The sequence below is a fragment of the Agelaius phoeniceus genome, chromosome 10 (assembly GCF_051311805.1).
Source record: "Agelaius phoeniceus isolate bAgePho1 chromosome 10, bAgePho1.hap1, whole genome shotgun sequence".
NCBI classification, from domain to species: Eukaryota; Metazoa; Chordata; class Aves; order Passeriformes; family Icteridae; genus Agelaius; species Agelaius phoeniceus.
Window position 1 is genome coordinate 19,179,589 of NC_135274.1, and position 21,267 is coordinate 19,200,855.

General features: G+C 43.5%; 2 protein-coding genes across 8 annotated transcripts in view; one reads left to right on the forward strand and one right to left on the reverse strand.

The window, feature by feature from the left end:
- MCF2L2 (MCF.2 cell line derived transforming sequence-like 2) overlaps positions 1–21,267 on the forward strand; it is a 152,917-nt gene that overhangs the window by 74,099 nt on the left and 57,551 nt on the right. The gene's annotated exons all lie outside the window — the stretch shown is intronic.
- Positions 262–21,171, reverse strand: B3GNT5 (UDP-GlcNAc:betaGal beta-1,3-N-acetylglucosaminyltransferase 5). 3 transcript variants are annotated; one of them, XR_008534806.2, is made up of 3 exons: positions 21,040–21,171; positions 3,661–5,209; positions 262–792 (listed from the first exon to the last, which is right to left on the reverse strand). XR_008534806.2 is itself a non-coding variant. In XM_054639097.2 (2 exons), exon 2 carries the CDS (start codon positions 4,867–4,869, stop codon positions 3,733–3,735), a length of 1,137 nt encoding a protein of 378 aa, XP_054495072.1. In that variant the 5' UTR covers positions 4,870–5,209; positions 21,040–21,171; the 3' UTR covers positions 832–3,732. The 3 variants fall into 3 exon arrangements, 2 of the variants coding, with proteins under 2 accessions (XP_054495072.1, XP_077040205.1); XM_054639097.2 differs by lacking the exon at positions 262–792 and having other exon boundaries at positions 832–5,209; XM_077184090.1 differs by lacking the exons at positions 262–792; positions 21,040–21,171 and adding an exon at positions 19,705–19,755 and having other exon boundaries at positions 832–5,209.

A 21,267-nucleotide genomic window follows, 5' to 3' on the forward strand; every position in this document is an offset into this window, starting at 1 on the left:
ATTAGTAATAATGAAATCACTGAAATGCCTACAGCCATGCATTTATACCAAGTCTATCAGATGAAAAAGCAAATAAGAGTTATCTTTTGTTCATGTTGGGGCTTTTTTGCAGGTTTTTTCTCTTAGAAGCATTAATTACAAGATGTGAGAAAAGAAGTCATTAGAATAAGTCTTGCATGTATTTACAAAAAACACCTGCTGTTAAAAGATCCTCTCATAATGTTCAGAATATTCACATTTGACTATATACCTCTCAGGGGCTTCTGGGTTTCTTAACTGCAAGCTCAGGTTTCTGCAAAAGCTTGAGAAAAAGATTATTAACAATGCATTCTAAAGCACCAGATACTTAAATGATTTATTTCAACAAAAAGTATCAAGCAAACCCAGTTTTAGCTGAACTGCAGTTTCTAGGCCAAAGGGAACAATTAAAAAAACCCCAGAAAACAAAAAACCCACAAGAAACCCCCCCCCACAAGAAGCCAAATGCCACAATCCTGACTTCATTTCCTTTGTTCTCTTCTTCACTATCATTTAGATAATTAATGCTTTAGTTATGCCCTTGTCTTATACACTGGAGTTACCTGATGCAAATGACTCCATTTGTAAAAACTCTAACTTGATACACTAAGTCAGACAAATTGGAGAGACAAACAAATCATAATTATCTGAATTTAATTATACCCTATGAAAATACCATGTCTGGTCCCAAGACCATCAGCTACTTTTCCAAAGGTGCAAAGTATGATCTGAAATCTTGTGTAGACAGATACACATCTCCAGGGGAATGGCTGCCTGAAGAGAACATAGAAATTATAACATTAACAACAGGTTCAGCTTCTAATACCTGGCAACTTTATGCAACTTTAGACCTAGAAGCTTGGTAAACAAATTTGTGAGCTCTCTCTTTTCTTGGGAACACCAATTTTGCTTTTTGCACACACTGGAGGTGGGGGTGGGGAAAGAGGGGCAGTTTGAAGTCCTCTTGTAAAAGGGAATTCAGAACAACACTTAAAAGTATCAGAACTGATCCAGTCAGTTACAAAGAAAGCAACAAGAGATATTTACCTTTTCTGTATTCTTAGGTTTTTTTAAAAGAAATAAGTCTGTTTATTCAAAACAAATTTTACAAAACAACTGTCTTTCTGTGATACAGAGTAAAGTTTAAGAATAAATATTGAATACTTTGTATAAAAATTAGTAATATCAAAGGGAAACTGATGCAAACCAAACAAACAGATAAAAAAAATAGCATTAAATATGCTGTGCAACAATGTCAAACTCTTAATGAGGAGTGACCATTCAGGCTGATACAGTTTTATTTGAAGTAAAACCTATCAGCCCTGCATTGGAGCACTGAGACTATTGTTAAAAAAGATTCCTGATGGAAGTGTACAAATCTTCAATTGTGTTTAGAACCAGAAAATATGAAGTTTTCTATGTCTCTTCTACTTTTTGAAAGGAGTGCCTTCATGCTTTCCTTTTTATTCAACAAGCAACTTCTTTTCACTGCAGCAAAAGAAAATGCATACTACAAATACCAAGGCCCTTTTAAGATTAAGAAACAATCCAAACAAAGCTCAAACCAACTGTAAAACAAAGTATTGCAATGGTCAAAATGGTGATTTTCAGATAATGGCAACTACATTTAAGCAGCATTTTAGTTGTTAGCTAGTTAAAGCTACTTACAGATTACCTTACTTTTGCATGTATGAGTGAAAACAAATCCCAACACGTAGGTATGCTGGAAGACTATAGTCTTACTAGCACATTTTGGTTGCCTACTGCATATGAAGACCCTCTTTCCCTTCAGTGAACAGGGTGTCTTTTTAGCAGTGCAGTTTTTCTGTGCAGCTTTGTTGATTTAAATGGCTCACAAGAAGTCAGAAATCTGATTAAGCAGCTTTCCTTCAATGTACAATATTTTCTCTATATGTGTATTTATTTTCTCTGTATGCAACAGGTTATAAAAGATCTACATCCCCAGTACTATTATCCATTTGTTTAGGCAAGAAAGAAATGAGATTTGTTCCTTCTGAAGTATAGCTGTTATACTCGTCGGTTGTTCTGACACTGATAAATGATTTCTTTGTCAGCTCTTTATATGCCCAACATTTGGGACCAGTTAGGAATCTTATTATCTTCCTTCTGCAAAACCAATGATAGAAAGTTACATGTTTGACTTAGTTCCAGTAACTACCTACCCTCCATCTGAGCAGCTTAGAGAACAGTCAGCAAGCTCCCTCCTGGATTCTGTCTGCACTGACAGATGCCATTATCCATTCAAACCAGAAAACCTGCAGCATGGCTCCAAGAGCAGTAGCAGTTAGTTACACCAACTTTGCTACTCACAGCTTCAAACTAGCCAGTCCTGTACAGCTGCCACAGGTTTGGCAATGAGCAACTAAGATATCTGTCCTGAGAGTCTGTGGAAGCACCATGACTGAGCTGTGCAAGGACTGCAGGCAGCCTACAGCTCTGGGTCTCTGCAGTATCTGAATGGCACCACAGGACAACTCATAAGGGCTGCAGTTTGCAGATTACTTAGCTCTGTTTTGGCTTACAAAGCACAGGCGTCTTGTTCCTTTGCAAGTGATATTAACATTGAGATATATTTAAGGTACAGGAGTTTGTGGACACCAACAACCCTGAAATTTTAAAGACAACTTTGACTTCAGGAGAAATATTTTAGTTATTATGATTTGTGTACTGAGTTTGTGTGAATCACCATCTCCCTATCCCTTCAATGCAAAGTCAAAGTTTGTACAGAAAATATCCTCCCTCTCTGTTAGTACAAGCATGAAATTTTGGTTTTTTTAAGTCTTTAAGTCTTTACCTAGCTCTAAGTAACATTCCCGGGGACTTCTGCTTGCTTTTCACCTCTAGAATACTGGAAAACAGAAGCATTATTAGAAGAAAACTAACTTAACTTATTTCCTTGTTAAAGATTGGACTTTTTAAACGTGCTGATTCAGTCTTTGGAAGACAGAGAAATATTAGCCCAACCAGTCACATGAGTGGTATTTGATTTCTGTAGCTTCAGGTTCTAAAGGGGGTTCCTTTGTTATTTAACCACCAAGTCAGAGGGCATCCAAATACTGTTTCCCTATTTCAAAGATTTAGGCAGCTTTGAGAAAACAATTATGGCAGGTCTTCACTTCTAGCACTCACTATTTCTCAGCTGTGCAGATCCAGACTGACTTCATATGAAGCACTGAGAAATGGTGAATATTTGTAGAGAGTTTACACTACCTTAAACGACTGTGATAGTCTCATTCATCAAGTCAGAAGTTCCACTTTCCTCATGCTTTGAAAGGTTTACTCCATTCTGATATAACAGGGAGTTTTTTGCCACATGCCTTAGTTCACATAGCTTTTATAAAAACCAACAAGACTTATTGACAAGTTCAAAGAAACAGGTATTTTCAACAAGCATTTCAAAGTCTAGAAGTCAAGTCTGTTATAGTTCACTTATAATCCAGACTTGTATTGCTTGAAGAGTGTAAAAGAACAGGCTACAATGTAAAAAGTACAAATACAACAGGAGAGTTATTCCAATAAGTCTCTGAACAGAACCTGGGACCCTGGGACCATCTTCTTACTCTCCCTCTGCCCACCCCAAGTATTCATGTGTAAATTTTACCTCTTTCCATGTTTACATACATTTTGGATAAACACCTAAAATGTTGTTTCTCTGTCTTGGCTCAGTGGATCTTCAATGCAGATATTCAAGTATTAAGAAAATGCAGCTGAACAAGGATACGTGTCCACATAGTACAGTTTACAGAGAAGCACAATATTGACTAGTCTGCAGTACATTCTACCCCAAATCCCTGAAGTAATCTTTTTAACTTTGGGATCTGTAGCCTGCTTCCAGAGCTGGCGAAGATCATCTACGTGTCCATGAGATGTCATCATCTTGTTATAAATGCAGGGATGATATGGAGCCTTTCCTTCCCCAGAAAAAAATACATGATATTGTGGTACAATTCCCATTTTATTGGCACAGAGACCCATGAAAACATCATCTATATAAAGTCTTGTATTCAGAGTCAATGAAGCCTCATAGACTTTAGCTGCTACATCATTTGATATTACATATGCAGCTCCTGCTGTGTAGTCAGGGTAAGAGGGCCACTGGTACATTTCATATGGAACATAGTATTTGCTCCTCCTGTCTCTTACGGGAGGGGATCCGCGATGGACACGACCAATCCAGAGATCTTGAGCACCCATTTGTGTGAGGCTTTGGAGATAAGCAATGAGATTTGGCATATGGATAAATATGTCATCATCTGCAGACATAATGAACCTGGCATGAGGACAGTAGGCATTCACCCAGCTAAACTGCAAAAGCAATTTAAGAGTGAGATTGTGAAAAGTATCCAAGAAGTCTTGCTGAATCAAATCCTGGTATTTCTGGTCTTCGAGCTCAAGTTCTCTTTGCTGCTGTGTTTTCTGCAGATGGTGTGTTGGTCGTCCTAAAGCAAAAAGGGTTTTAATGTTGGCATTAAGTTGAGAACGAACATACTTCTCATCTCCCCAAGTTTGTCTGATTGCATCCCTTCGATAACGGTTTTCAGGAGAAGACTTCACAAACAGTAGGAGAAGGACATCCTGCTGCTGACATTTCTCTCTGTGGTTGATCAAGTACTGGTAGCTTGATACCCTGTTCAGGTTATCCCTGCTGATAGACAGGCTGTCATTCACAAAATGGTAGCTATTTATGAGGTATCTGTAGGAATAGGACTTCATATGGCTCACAATTTGATTATCAAACGGTACCCAAAAAATCATGAGACACAGTATGAAGCAAGTGGCACATAGCTGCAAAAAATGGCATTTTCTGACTCTTCTGGGACTAACAAACATTCTGATGCAGTTTTTATAATCCTTATTGTTGTTCAGGATCAGTGTTTTTACAGTGCCTGTGTTTTACTTTAAGAGCACAGTGTCACCCTTCAAGACCAGTGTCCCTTGTAAGGCATGATGTCTTTCATTCAGTATCCTTGTGAAGACAGCTTTGTTCACAGACTTCACAAGTCATCTTTCTCAAAATACGTTTTTCTTTGATTGAAAGAACACAGGGAGTTTTGAAAGAAGAGACTTGCAGATAAGTATTTTCTCTTTGGGGCATCTTGAAGCAAACACTACAGCTCTAGTCTGAAGTTCTAGTGTTTCTTTCCTTCATGAAGATGAACACCTGCCAATTCTGAAGGGGAAGAGGAAAAAATTTTAAGTGAGCTGTTATTAACACATTTAGTTTTAGGTTTGGTCATGGAAATTAGTTGACTTCTCAGTCACTGCCCATCACCACCCGCATACACACGTCTGTCCCACTCCTCAAAATAACAAAAAAAGAGCCGACTGGCAGCGAGTCAGAGGCGGTCAGTGCCCGGAGCAAGCTTGTGGAGGCCAAGTGAGTGAGAGATGAGACTGACACAGAAACCTCTTTCTTAGAAACTCCCAGTATCGTTAGCCGGCAGATGACAATCTCTTAAAATTCTTCTAAGCCCGGAGAGCGCCGCGCGCTACAAACGGCCGGGTTTACAAATTGTCTTTTGGGCTGGCATCTGCTGAGCCCGGAGCTAGGCGGAGCCTGCGACTGCTCCCGGCCAGCGAGGGCCGGGCCAGCGCTCGGGATCCCGCCCGGCCGCGTTCCGTGTCCCCGCCCCGCCACCCCCTTGTCCGCGCCGCTCCTTCCCCATCAGCCCTGGGGGCGCCGCGATGGTCCCGTCCCGCACCTCGGTGCCCGCGAAGGCCCAGGCCGGCCCCGCCACTCCGCCCGACCCCGCTGGCCTGAGGGGAGCGGCCGTTGGGCCCAACGGCTGAGGGGCGCGAGGCGCCGCCAGCCCGCGGCGGCCGTTAGCGCCAGGCCGCTCCGGGCACCCCAGCTAGGGGGACACACGGACTGACACACAGACACAGACACACAGGCTCTGCATGTGTGCCCGCACCTTCGGGCACCCGAGCTGGGGGGCACACGGACTGACACACGGACACTGACACACAGGCTCTGCATGTGTGCCCGCACCTTCGGGCACCCGAGCTAGGGGGCACACGGACTGACACACGGACACTGACACACAGGCCCTGCATGTGTGCCCGCACCTTCGGGCACCCGAGCTGGGGGGCACACGGACTGACACACGGACACTGACACACAGGCTCTGCATGTGTGCCCGCACCTTCGGGCACCCGAGCTGGGGGACACACGGACTGACACACGGACACTGACACACAGGCTCTGCATGTGTGCCCGCACCTTTGGGCACCCCGGCTAGGGGGCACACGGACTGACACACAGACACACACAGACACACACTGGCTTTGCCTGGCCCGCACCTTCAGGCACCCGAGTTACTGGGACGCACAGACTGACACGTAGACACACAGGCCCTGCATGTATTCCCACACCTTTGACCACTCGAGTCACTGGGACACACGGACAGACACACAGACTCACTGCTCTCCCGTTAGGCACCCCTGCCACAGGTACACCTCTCGACACTGCTCACACTTACAGCGCTACTGTCTCTGCTACCGGCAAAGGTTTAAGTGAAGAATCCAAAGCACAAAAAGCTGCCCAAGTTCAGCCTTCTTGCCCTGCACATTAAAATTTGGTTCTTGTAGCCGGAGTTGTCTCTGCTGTATGATAAACAAGAGCAGCCTGAAGTAGCAACTACTTGTTCATCCCATAAAAAGCCAAAAATAGCTGTCAAGCAAGAAGTGTAGGACTAGCACCATAAGGAATGACATCCCACAAACTAAGCACTTGTTGCATGGAAACAACCCCAGAAGCAAGAGAACACAAGCTATCACTTTCAAGTCAAAAGTTATGTGCAACACAAATATTTTGAGACTCTTTTAGCCATCTGAAGTCTTGCAACCAGAATAGCATGATGAGAACACAACAGAGTATACAGTGATAAGAATACCTGGGGCAATTTTGTGGTGCTCCAAGAAAAGGACCAGCTGCTCAAAATGGAAACCATGCATTGGTGTACCCGAGGATTGCAGATTGTAATGCATAACAGAAAAGCTGTATGGGCAGTTTGGTGAATAAAAGTCAGTCAGCGCTTTTTATAGTATCAGTTTAAACCCTTTTTATTTTGGAAACATGAAGTTAAACAATGCACCTCAGAGTTATAAACTCAGCAACTTTACAATAGAACACTATTGCAAAGCTTACTCTTGTTTCAGATGAAGCACAGGGGGTCAGAGAAGCTGGAGTGTTATAGAAATCTCAACTTTTGGTGGTTCCTTTTGACGGAGTAGGTCTGAAGCTACCAGGTAGTCAGGTTGTTCACTGCCACCATGATAAACTTAAAGCAGAGGACTGAAGGTAAAAGAGGCACAAAGCAATCTATTTAACCACCTGAAGCAAAGTTTACCTTGGTAAACACAGGGATACTCATCACCAAAATAAAACTTTTTTAGATTACACTTGGATAAGAAGTTCGGGAAACAGTCTGCAATTGCCAATGTCATCTGGTAAAAGGAGTCAACAGTCAACACCACAGATAAAAAGGACATGGTCACTGCAAGCTAGCAGTGAAACTAACCTACATGACAGTTATTCCCCACTAGGGAAAAAACCAGTCTCCAGACAAAAACCAAAACCACCAAACACACTCAAACCAAACCTACACACCCACCAAAAAATCCACCACAAAACACATCATGGAAATAGCTTTAAATATGGAGCAGGTAGCAGGGGACAAGGGGCATGCGTAGACTCAGTTTTCTGCTCCCTAGCACCCTTTCCTGAAGTCAGAGATGCTGGAAAGAGAACTTAAACTTTTCCTATAAGGAAAAAAAAAAGCCATAAAATTAACTGGCTAAGGGCTGGAACAGTCTGGTTGCCATTTCCTTGTTCTAGTTCAGTGGAATTAGATGAACCATTAGTAAACAAAAGTTGTTCAGAATTCTCCTCAGAAAAATACCTCTCAGGTAAAACTTTAAAATGCAATTATAGATGAGCAATACTGATGAAATTTAAGAAGGTCTGTACCCACTTGCCCATCTCCCTCCAAAAAAGCATGGAGATGTGCACTGAAGTTACAAATGCACAGGTAGAGTCTCTTTGATTGTTAGAAATTTTTATAGTCCATTTACAAGACCCAGCCTTTGGACTTAGTCATGTTGTCCTTCCCTTAACCGGAAAACAGGTTGAGACACCACAGGTGCTATTTGCTGCTATTCAAATTTCATCATTCCAGGAAAAGAAAGCAATCCAGCTCATCAATGTGTAGCATAAGGAAACACCACGGAACAGAGATAAAACTGTGCTTGACAGTCATTTTTCTGACCATAATTAATATGTTTTTCCTCTTGTTGTGCTTTTTCTTGCTTGTGGCTTGAAAGCTGTTAGATCCACTCTAACATTGGAGAAAGATTGTAAGAACCACGGATCCATACACAGTTCCTGTAACTGCCCTTCTTTCCGGCAGATTTAAGATTAGAACAGGCTGTGGTATTTCCCCCAGTTGCAAGTGCTGCAGGCTTTTGCCACCCTGTAGCAATCTTGTCTTTGCTAAAAGAGTTTGTTATTTAACCTTTCAATACTTCCACAAGCATGACTCATTGTAGCAACTGTTAGAGTTCTGTGTTTTGCATCTGGAATATATTCTAGGGTGAAAGAGGAGCTGGCATAGTTTGACTTGCAAACTCGAGTTTGCGACTTACAAACTACTGGTTTGTAGAGTGACCACTATGGAAAAGCAAATCCTTAGGGACCTACTTTGACTTTTGAAAAAAGTCAGTATGAAATTTATTTCAGGATAGAAGTAGAACAGTTTTGGAAAGTCAACTAAGGAGAGACAGACAAAACACATCCTAAAGAGAAATAAAGACACCCTAGACATGAGACACCAGAGGCACAGACCCTCACAAGAAGAATGAGGACACAACAATTACACAAAAGACATCCAACGTGCAGATTTTTTTCCAACTAACACCACCCTAATAAAAACGTAAACCTAAGAGACCAACTAAGACTGCCCAGAGAGACCATCTCAAAACTCTCAGCTACAAATTTTGTCATGCGGTACCATACACAAGCTGGGCTTCAATACACCACATCCTGGCATGACATGTATTTTAGGACAAAGATCATAATATGTAGTTATTTTTCACTCTTCCCACCTAGGACAGTAGATTAGTTCAGGTCACAAGTAGCTTTATCAGGATATACCAGGAAACACTATCTTAACTAGAGCCACTTTTTACAATCAACTTGTAGCAGCTGGCCCTTTCATATCAGCAACTCTGGGTAAAGTTCAGAAGATTACCAGAAAGACTGAAAGCCTCAAATGTTACCTAGTTCCAAACAGAATTAATCTGAAAAGCTGCTGCTTTCTATGTCCATGTTTTGTCCTTGGCTTTTGGGGACAGCCTCACAGTCACTCTGCCCTCTCATCCTTACCACACCAACTTTCCACAGCTTGCAACAGCTCTGGAGTTTATATAGTTGCTCAATAATCCAAATTCAGCTCTTCCCATCCTCTTATCTCCCGAAAGCCACCTGCTGAATCCCTGAAGGAAATATCAGAAAATGGCTAATTGAGGTCAGGCTGTGCCTAACCTAAGTGCACAATAGGACTCCAGGGTTTTCTTTTGTAGAACCAGATGTAACATTGTGTCTAATGCTTTCATACTTTGCAATTCTAAGGCTACTGCCAGGCTCTGGTACCACAGAAACTTTGAAGCCCTAGGACATGTTTTTGCTTTAAGGTCAGGATAGTTCTGTCACACGAGCTACTCCCTATCAGCTTGTTTGACACTGGATGCCCAGGTTAGAAGGCACATTGTAGAGATGTGTTTCAGCTCCTGTTTCAGCTGCACTCCATCCTGCTTGCTCCATCCTGATGTCAGATGTGACATGAGATGTCCTCTAAGCTGCAACACCACTTCTATGGCACTAAAGGAATGTGCCCAGCCACAGAGGTGACAGAGGCAGATACGTTGCAGTTAAAGCTGCATGGGCCAAGATTATCACTGCCTGGCTTTAAATTCAGAGAGATGTGTCAAGCCTAGTGTAAGGATGTAATCCTGAAAAGAGTGGGTTGGATTTTCTTGAAGCTTTCAAAATCTGTTTAGAAAGGGGCTATGTTATGTTTCAGAGTTTTATTTGTGAAGTAGAATTCAAAACCTTTTTTTCTGTGTTTGAAGCAATTTAAATAGTTATAATTCCCATGAAATTGAACTCTCCCATCTCTAGTATTATGTACTGTTTACACCCAAAGTCCAAAGGAAGTCTAGTCAAGTTCACTCATCAAATAAGCCATCAAACACAAGTTTATCAAGATTTTTCATGATGATTGAGTAATTGAAGATGACGAAAGTACCTGTCTAAGTAAATGGGGGCAAAGCCTGAATGGACTTTGCTGCCTACAGCTTTAGCTACAAGATTATTAACCCAGATTCCTCTGATGGTTTTTCTGTTGCTGACATGTCTTCACAAGTCATGTTATCTGTCATCTCTTCCCAAGCCTATGTCCTCCTTCTTCATTTCCCATTTTTTTAAAACTTCTTATATATTAAGCATTTATATATTAATCTTCAGGTTCTTCTTTTATGTGAGCTGTGCCACAAAATGAAGAACAGTTCCTGGCACTTCTGTGACTTCCTGGCATAGTGACAGATGGTCACATTAGGAAAAAAAATGCAGTAAGTTGCTTAGCTGAGGCTGCCTTCCTACATAGTTTGCAAGCACCAAGATGAAAAGTCACAAACAGCCTGCAAAGAAAATAATTTCAAAAATGTAAAGACTTCCCCTGTTACACCTTGTTCTGTTCGAACTGTTGAGAAATGGAAGCCAATTCAGGCAAGTATTTAGGAAAACATGGTCACAATGGCAATGGAATTAACATCAAAAAAAACAGTCCTGTGCTCCAAAGATCTATGAAAAGTTTAGGATCAGGTCACAGATGTTGCATCAATAAGGAACATAATGCAGCAATGACTGATGGTAGCTTTGCAAATTTTGTTTCAAGAACATATAACCCATCTGCTGTGACTTCCAATGCAGGCTTCACCTGCAAGCTCTTGAGTGTGCCTGCAGCTCCTACTCAGGGTACAGTTTCCTGGGATGGTACAGCAGTATTCTTACATGCTCCTTGTGTATGTGTTGAGGACTTCTCAGGTTGAACAGATACCTGACTTTCCATGAAGGTAAACATCCAACACTTTCCAAAACACAAACTCCTTAAATGATCCTGAAATTGCTCGGTCAAGAGGAATCCCCTTTTTAAAAACAATGGGCATTGAAGCACAGCACTTTGTCCAGGGAAGTTCTGTATCAGAATAACTATAACACCACCTAGAAAAATGAGCCTTTTGAAGCTGTGCCAAATTGCTGATTCTCACTGATGGCTAAAACTTGCAATGGCTGAGCAATGCTGGCAGAGAAATTAAAAGGATGGCAAAGCTTTAGATGGCAGTTGAGTAAAGCAGTTCAATTCCTTCAGGGCTGGAAGCAGAAACAGGTTGTAAATGCTTAGCACTGCCAGGAAGCAGCTAATTGCCAATAGAGGTTTAGTTTCTACAGAGGTTTTGCACTTACTGTAACTATTGGGTGGAAAAAAAGAGAATTATTTCTTCTAACTTTCCACTATTGGGTGGAAAAAGAGAAATGATTTCCCCTAAAATGAATTGAAACTTCCCAGCTGCTACAAACCAATGTAAATGGAGACATCTGCCAGAAATGACAGATTTGCCTTCTTAAATGGCCTTTATCAAGAGCAGTTGTCCAAAACAGCCACTACGGAGATGGCAGGAGAGGAGCAGGACCACATCTTTCAAGCATCAGTCTACATTAGCCTGCAGTTCTCAGTTGTTTTAACCTCCCATATCCACTGCAGACTCTTCCCCATACAAGCTAGAAAGAAGGACAGCATTTTCCAGAATGAGTCTCCAAAACATGAGTCATTTAGTTCAAGGGATTTTGCATAAAATGCACAAGCACCAACATGAATTTTTTTTGCTTGACATGCAGCAGATGAGGTAAAAAGAGCCTGTTCTTTCACTGACAGTAAGGATAATATTCTGAAGTTTCTCTCTGTCAATGACATGACTGAGGCCACATGTCCTCAGTTCTGAGAGGAGGGACTAAGTTAAGCACTCAACTTCCACACAGACAAGTCAGAACTCTTGAGACTCAGCTACAAAGGGTGTAGTGGCACCTATTTTACAACCTACAACATCTGTTTTGGCAGCAGTGAGCTCTAATGATGCACTAAGCAGCAGTCTGAATTTATGTAAGTTCACTTTCACAGTGCCAGCATTTAAAGACATGACTCTGGCACACATTCCTTTCTACTCCCATGCACCAAGAGAAAGAGGTAGCAAAGGGGTAGAGCACGCTAACTGCAGCTGTTAATGTTACCCCATTACTATAGCCTCTGGAGAGTCACCTCCCTCTCCATCTTACAGTAGATCATTTCTCTTCATATTTGGAGTCTTATCTGTGCAAGTGGTGCAATGAATTTTCTAGTGATTATAATATCACTTACTCCCAGGATATTATAAACACAGCTTGCCTGCAAAAGTGAGCAAGGACCACAAGAGGCATTACAAAGGGCTCACCACTACTTTCTGTCCCACATTAGTGTATCCACCTCCTTACAAAAGTGGATTGCAGACAATCTTGCAAGGACATCCCATTAAACATGGCACGCTTTGAGCTGAACATTGAAGAAAACGATTTTTGCCATACTGGAGAAAGCAATTGTGAAATATCAAGCAGTTAAGGGTCCAGTATAAACTCAACACTGGAAGATAATAAATTAAAAATTCCCTAGTTAGGCATTAATACTGAATGTCCCTGTTTCATAGCATGTTCCAGTTGAAGAGCTACAACATCAGGACCCCACCTAATCAATAATTTTTTTCAGGTGCCTGTTTTAAGTAAGCCCATTCAAATATTTATTTGCAACTTGGTTTAGAGATGTTATTTCCTGCCTATTTTCCCCACAAACCCAAGGTGATTTCTGTTCCAGTCTGCAGGAACAGAAGATCAAGCTGAACATCTATCTGAAGCAGACTTTTTCCATGCTAGCCACGAAACTAAAAGAGGAAGTCAAATTTCAGACTGACACAACTAACTGTAAGACTAGTTCAAGCTGCCTTTCTAGGGGCCTCTCAGAAACCTTTCTTTTGCCCAGTAAGAATACTTAAAAATAATGCAGTGACTCAGAAAGTGTGTGAAGGGCTTATTTGAACCAAAGGCTAACACCATTGTACCATGGCCATTTCTAGGTTTTAAGATCTGCTTCCCAGTCTATCCCTCTTCCTCAGAAAATACTGTAGCCTATTAACCTAATTCAGCATCAAACTCCAAATGGATGTCCCACACTGCAGCAAGAGCTTGGATGTTGCATGTGCCACTACAATGTAGGCATTGAGGCAGGAAGACAGACAAATTAGAATTTTTAAGTTCAGTTTTAGATTAGGATGCAGAGTGTTTTGTGCCAAATTATTGTGTTTTTCTCCTTTAGTTAGACCAGTGATGATAAAACATGTTGGAATTAAAAATGTCAAATATGCTGGTTAACTTGAAGGTTGTGGGAGCTGGTGGGTTTTCTTAGTGCTCTTTAGATTAACTCTCCCTGTTCTGCACTGAAGTTAGCACAGACCAGAGGTGAACTCTTGAGTCCACCAGCACAGTGTCATCCCATCAAGACTTCCCAAATCATCCCAGCTGCTCTCTTAAGCATGGCTCATTCAGCTCAGCCAAGTCTCTTGCTGATTTACCATGCAGACACCATTTATGCTCTATAGACAACTGAGCATGAGTCCTGCATCACTCTTCTGCTTCAAATCTTTTCCCAAACCTACAAGTAGAACCCAGGGAGACAAATCTTCAGGTTTGCTTGTAACCTGCAAAGCACTTCCACAAGAATTTGAGGAAGCTGGGTTGCAGAACACTAGTGCTGCATTCCCATCCTAAGATCCTTTCAGTAGAACCAACTAAAAACTCTTCCATCAACCAGGAACATAGCTGGTTGTCAGGGAGGTATCCAGGTCTGCAGTTTCAAGGCCATGTTTTCCCCACCACATGCACACACCCAGCAAGCACAAGGTCCAACACTGCACTGAATCCACCATGCACTTATGCACATGGGTCTGGTAATTTAAACTATAGGATCAGTGTAGAAAGGAAGCTGCTCTGTGGAGAAAAACAATACTTCTATCAACACCTAAGGATGCATGTGCATATAAAATTAATTATAAAAAATGAACTTTCTGATTAATGATAATGAGGAAAAGAACCTCTTTAAGATGACCCCTAATGGCTCATTCCCTCCCATGAATGCAGTAGAGCTGCCACTACCACAACACTTCAGAGGCCTCCTCTTGAGATCACCAAGAGCAAATATTGCCCAAGCCACTCCATCTTTCTGTACACCCACAGACCTACATGCACTTAAGAAGAGACAGTCATTGCCCACTGTTCTTTGGCTCTGAACAGAGCCTGCTCTTGTTCATCCTCACCCCCTCCCATTCACTGCTGTGCATAGCTACCACCAGCACTTAGGGCAGAAAGAGAGAAATGCTGTATTCTGCTTGAGGCTGAGGGAAGAGGAAGGTTGTTAATGACCCTGTCTGCTTCTTGCATAATCCCATCTAGCGAGTTGTCTTCTTTCATTCATAGGAAATGCATCTATTTGTCCGATCACACATTCATTTCTTGTTTAGCATTTGTACTGCAGTTATTTTCTTGAGAGATTAATTACCATTTGGGGTAGCTCAGCAGTAATTTGATACAACTCTGCAGATGCTGTGTAAATGTGAAGTTTATATATACTATACACACACACACACACACACACATTTTCTATAAAAGCATGAAGTACCAGTCATTCAATATATACTAGCAGAAGTTAAAGAACTTACATTTTTAACTACTTTAAAATTAAAGTTACATAAACAGCACCTTAAATTCAACTAAAGAGTCACTCTAACTCGAGGCAAATCTCTATCTAGAAATAGGAACACATCAGACTGTCCATTTCTCCAACTTTCTCAGCCTTCAATTCTGAATGCATTCACAGTTTTCACAGACCAAAGAATAGCCCGAAATAGTTGTAACATTGAAACTGAAGAAAGAGGCACGGGAGATAGTTTGAGTAACCAAACTCCTAAACAAACAAGCACTATCCAAACCTGTAAGGTTCATGTTCTCTAATTTCTATTTGTATTAAAAAATCGCACTTCTTGGGAAGGGGCTGTCAGTTAGGGGAGAAGGTTATATAAACAAAGTTTTGCTATTATACGTGTACTTGAGGAGCTGGCCACCAAAAAAGACCAGAAAGGATAACGCTTCACCACTGATTTAACACTTCTATGACATCTGGATTCACCTATCCAGCTATCCTATTCCATCAGTTCAGTAGTGAAATGTTTCATTTCAATTTTTTGTATGATTACATAATTTCAAGGTTCTTACGTGGTTTGCACATTTTAAAGTTTTCAAGACAGTCAAATATTTCACATAACAAAGTGATCGTTCTTTGAAAATTTAAAAACAGATTCAGTATTGAAGGCATCTACATGCATATTCGGGGTGTCCATGATTGCCTCAAGCCAGCCAGAAAGACGTAAGCATTTAAGATTTTAGGATAATGTGGATCGAGAACCATCAGCATATACAAAGGAGCTGCAGATTGGCTGGGATAATAGCGGTGCAAGGCTTTGTTTAAGCCTGTCTGCAAACAGGGTGGGATGAATTCCATTAGTCCTCTCCTACTTCTGTGGGAACTAAGGAGAATTTTGGCTTTTATACAGCCTCTTCTGCAATGCAACAAGGGCAGGGATTGAACAGGAGATACTTGCCTGCTCTTAGTTGTTATTAAATACGGGGAGCGGGACGAGCACAGGCTCATGGCAGAAAAGCAAAGCAAAGCAAAGCAAAGCAAAGCACCCCTCCTTGCCCACCCCATGCACTTAGGAGGAACACAGAGCTGCAGCTGCCCAGGAACAGCATCCTGCAGTTCCAGCTCATCATGGCTCAAGTGCCCTCCCTGACAGCTGCTAACAAGCAGCCACAACAAGCCACAAAACGGAGGGCTAACCAAAGAGTTCTCAAGATGCAAATCAGATAAGAAAAGTCAAACAAAGGAGCTGCTAAACACTCCCAATGTGTTTAATAAGGAGTGAGATTTCTCCGAGGTAACAGTCTTTGTAAATTAAATGAAGGAACTAGTGCATTTGCATTTAAGCAGAAGTGTTTGTTTCAGCTTAGGAGAAGGGATAATAGATGACATTAGTCAATAACATCAAGAGCCAGTAAAATAATATTTTTACATATATAAAAATACATGTCTGTTGTACATATGTGTGTATATACACATACACACTTCTTTGCAAGATTAATATAAGGCCAAGAATGTAACAAACTACCTACAGCACCTGTCTACACACAGCACCTGATTAGGAGCTGCTGTGAGGACAGTTTAGTGGAACGGAGTTAAGTAGAAACTACAAATGCAATTCAGTGAGAGAGATCCACAAAACACCAGTCTGTGGACTGCAGAAGGAAGCTACACAGATGGGAGCAGAGGCTTGCAAGGCAGGGATGACTTAAGAACAAAAAGCAAAGATGTCGCTAAAGAAGCCTGATCGTTCTAGAAAGTTGAACTTGGAGAACAATGCACTAGAAAGCCAGTATTTGTAATTACCACAGGACTTTACTCAGGGCTAGCTGACAAAGCAGCTGGAACCTCAGCAAACAATTAGTCATAGGTATGGTACCTTTGCTGCACTTGTTACCTACTAGAAGCCTTCCTACTAAAAATGTAGTGACTAAATATGTTACTGAAAAGTCAGGAAAGTTACAAGGAAGAAAGCACTTTGTGTGAAAGTGCTTTGTGTGGCTTTAACAGTAAAACACATGGATTGCACAGTCTGGTGCACAGTGCAGTGTTAAAGACTAAGCATCCTTTAGTTAACTAAGTCAAGTAGCAGAAAGTTCATCCTTCCTTTGCCTGTTTCATATTCCTTACAAAAACACAGCTAATCGAGGGCTGAGGGCACAGGGCTGCAGCCCTGTTCGTGAACTGCTACTGATGAGTAGCAGTTTAAAGTAAGAAAAACTAAGTTTTCTGCCCTAAGACAAAAGGTCTGTTCTGTCTGACAAGCCTCCTCAGGTCTTAGTGGAGATGAGACTGGAAGAAACAAATGATGCAGGATATAATGGGAGAAGAAATGTGAGCAGTCTTAGCAGACCAACAGCATGTTCAGTTTGAAGAAACTTTCCTTAGCTCTAAATGCATAGGACCAAATAAATCCCTTCCTTTGCTGCCATGTCCCAAAGCACCTCCAACCATATGCTCGTTGACAAAAGATGTTCTTTATTCCCAACTTCCTGCCTCACTGGAGTTGGTGAGGTTGAGCTGCTGCACCTGAAAGGTGATCATGAACCTTCAGAGCATGGCAACATTCCTGGGAGTTCTGAGGGACCATTTTTTATTCAAGCTTTAAACTACATTCAGAAATCTGGAGTTGGTACCAGACAGTCAACCTTGACCTCATGAAACTGCTTTGCAGAAAGCCAAGGCAGGAAATCCTACAGCCTGTGGTCCTTGCAGTGTGTACATGTATGTCCCACTTTTACAGCCCTGCCAACTAAGTTGCTTTTGCTTACAACAACATTCCCTTCTTCTGAGGTCATCTGTTTGCAGGTTGTTTAAGCATCCTTGGGATCTGTTATATTTTCTGAGTTATTTGGGCATGTAGCAGCCACAGCATGTCCAAGCCACAATTCTGAGTTGAAGATCAGGCTACACAGCCAGCCAAGCAACAAGTAAACTTCAGGACTGGGACAGGTTCATTCTAAAACATTGCAACTCCCAAATCAAGGCATGTCATCATCCTACGTCCATGCATGGTGGTGGTTTCCCTATTGACTATAAAATTTAAGTCAAGTGTCATCTTTCAAAGATCCTTCCACAGCATTCTCCCCTTTGCTGCCAGGGACAAATGTCCTACATGGAAAACCTATGATAGAGTGGAACCTCTAGTATCCATTACTGTTATTTCAGTGTCTGAAGACTCAGGAATTCACAGATCTCAGTTCAGGATCTGGACCACAATCTCCCAAATGATGCAAAGAATACAAATATATGTCTCCTTTATCAGAGAAAAATCCTGCTTTCACTTCTGACCAATCTGACAGAGGTAGGCCATGCTGCTTTCCACAGGAATTTAAAGATTAGTTATTACTGAGGTCTGCTTGAGATGTGCACATCCTAGGAAGGTATCTGACTAAAGCTAAGGAAGGTATCTGACTAAACTCTGCAAGTGCCATGTGGAAGGAAGAGCTGGTACTGCAATGCTCATCCATCACAGTAGTGCAGTGCTCATCCATCATGTTCTGGTTCCCTCCACCTCTTTCTGCCAGTCCCAAGTCCCAGCCAGACCCACTGCAGTAACAGCAATGCCACAGGGAGACTTCCCAACAACAAAACCCCCTCAGTACTTCTGTACTTCTAGTAATCAACATCTTCAAGGTAGAGGATTACCTGGACAACTATTCAGGCACAGAGGGATAAAACCATGGCAGAGGCAACACTCAGTACATCCTGGATGCTGTAACACTGTAGGTGCAGAGTGACACCAAACACATCAGCCACTGGCATTTCCAATGATAAGCCATGACTTGCAGGGTTTTCCACATGCTTCTCTCTAATCTGTAGGTGAATTACCATTCCAAGCATCAGTACTCACTCCTCCAGTTTGGCCAGATGTCAGAGAGATTGTCCCAACTGTTGCTTTGGGCAGCAGGAGCAACCAGTTTGTTTCTCAATAATTTGGGATCTTAGAGCAAGTAGAAAGTGATACAGTTTTGTTCCACTCAGTGGAAGACAACAAGTAAGCAGAATTTCTAAGCAGAAAAACAAGCAAACAAACTCCAAACCCCTTGCCTGCAAAAAAAGCCCACATTTTTACTGCAATACTACATTTCTGTATATAATAAATGATGGACTTCTATGAAACTAGTTCTGGGAAAAACAACCAGTAACTTCCATAATACCAGAGCAACACACAGCTCTATGTGACAGTCCACGCTTCTGGAATACTGCTAGAATATTCCATAGCTGTTATCAACAGTGGCTGTCTCCTGCCCTATTCAACAAAAAACCCTTAGATTGCAGCTATTTTTCCTTTCAAAAAATAATCCGTTCATTTTCTAGACCCTTTGCATTTCCAACTGCTAGAAGAAATGCAAGTACCGAGGAGAAGTGAGAACAAGACAGCATCATACAAACCAGGTTTCAACAGCTGCACTGGTGGTTTCAACACTGCTGCTAAGAGATCCTCAGGCATGCGCCTGGGTAGTTCGGAGTTGAGGATGCTGCAGCACGTACCGAGTTCTGCGCTGCCTTGCCGAGTCAAGATAGTTACAGGGCTTCTTATCATTGTCTTGCACTCCATGTAGTTGACCACACCGACATCTCCCATCTCAGGTACTTCCAAGATCTCACGCAAAAGCAGTTAACGAAGCTACTGTCCCGCCAAGAGCTCAGGTGTTTTCTGTGCTCCCTGCAGCGCGGATGAGGCCCTGCGGTTCTCCCTTTCCTGGGGTCCCGCCGCCCCCAGCCCGGCCGAACCCGCGGCTCTGCCCCGCGCTCGCCTCCCGGCGCGGCAACGAGGGCATCCCCCAGCTCTCCCGAAACCTTCGGAACCCAGGAGAACGGAACATACCGGGAAAGTCGCGGGCTGGAGGACACCCCGCTGTCCCCACGGGCTTTCCCCCGCTGGCTGTTGCCGTCTCCCGGCAGCCCCGCAGCCCCCAGCTCAGCGATGGAGATCCTCCCCACCGCGCCTTCCCCCATCCCCGTCCCCCGGAGCACCCGCGGAGCCCGGGAGCGGCCTGGGAGGGGCGGCAGGCAGGGAGCAGCTTCCAGCCATGCGGCTGCGGGCGCCCCTTCGGGGGAACAAAGGCGGGAGCCGGCGGACACGTCCCCGCACACCCCCCGCCGCCAGCCTGCCCCCTCCGGAACTCCGCAGCCTGGCCAAGAGCAAAGACAAAAAAAAAGATACTTTTTTTTTTTTCAAGCTTTGCTTCGCGTCAACGCCCTTTTTGAAATCATTCACTCTCCTTCTTTTCCCTAATGTGATTTCTCCTGCCGATTTTTCCTACGGGGTGCCCAAACACTGCTCGGGGCGGAGGCAGCTCCGTGCCCACGTTCCGCGCTCAGCAGGCGGGCGGCAGCCCCGGCGCTCTCGGGGGCGCGTCCCCGTGTTGCAACGCAGGGCTGCGCGGAGAAACTCCCGGCTGGATCTGCGAGTTTCTTGTGTGGGAACAGTGAAGGAAGAAAAAAAAAATACCCATACTTTTCCTGCAGAAAAAAAAATAGTTTGGAGGAATAGGAAGCCGGGAGGGGCTGCTGGAACAAGGGGCGGGAGGAAACGGCGCGCCTTTGAATGGGTTGTTTCACCGCAATGCTCGAGCGGCCGCGAGTTTTCCCTCCAAGGCTCAGGGCATGAGAAAGACCCTGAAAGGACCACAAAAAGCCTGAAAATTTTCTGGCCTTTTTTTTTTTTTTAACATAATCGACTGCCAGACAATCAGAGGTTTGGGGGGAATCTGCTAAAATTTACGCAGAACAGACATCAAAACTACACTGAAGTTTGGGTGTCTTTTATCACAGGAATTTGAAATCCCAAACCTCAACAAGACCCCTCTTTAGGACGGGAGAGGGGCAAGCGCCTACGGCGATAATGGATGCGGTCTGCACCGAAACCCTGGAAACAAAGCAGTTGGAAAACTCGTTTGTCCAAAGCAGGGAACCGCAATTCCTGAAACGCGGAGAAGTGAGACACTCTCCTCCCCTGAACAGACCAGCTCTTACAATCCCTGAAGCCAGGCAGAGAAGGGAAAAAATAGCATTTAGAAATTCGGAATATTTTCGCTACTTTTAATTACCCGGCACTCGCTTTAGCCATCAGAGGCACCAAGAACCCGGCTGCTCTTAGTTCAGAAAGCGCGAGGGGCAGCGGGACGACACCCAGCAGAGATCCCCGCACCTCACCTACCGAAGGGGCCGCAGAGCCGCTTTCTCCTCCGCTGGCTTCCTCGGGCAGCAGGGACGGGCCGGGCCACGGCGCTCCCCGGCAGCAGATGGGCTCCGGGGCCCGGGAGCCACCGGCTCCGCCCCCTGCGCTCCCCGCGCCCGGCCCGGGCTCCCGGCTCGGCTCGGCGGCTGTCCCGCTGCTCGCAAACAGCCGGCCCGCCCGCGGCGCTGCTCCCCGGGCACGCTGACA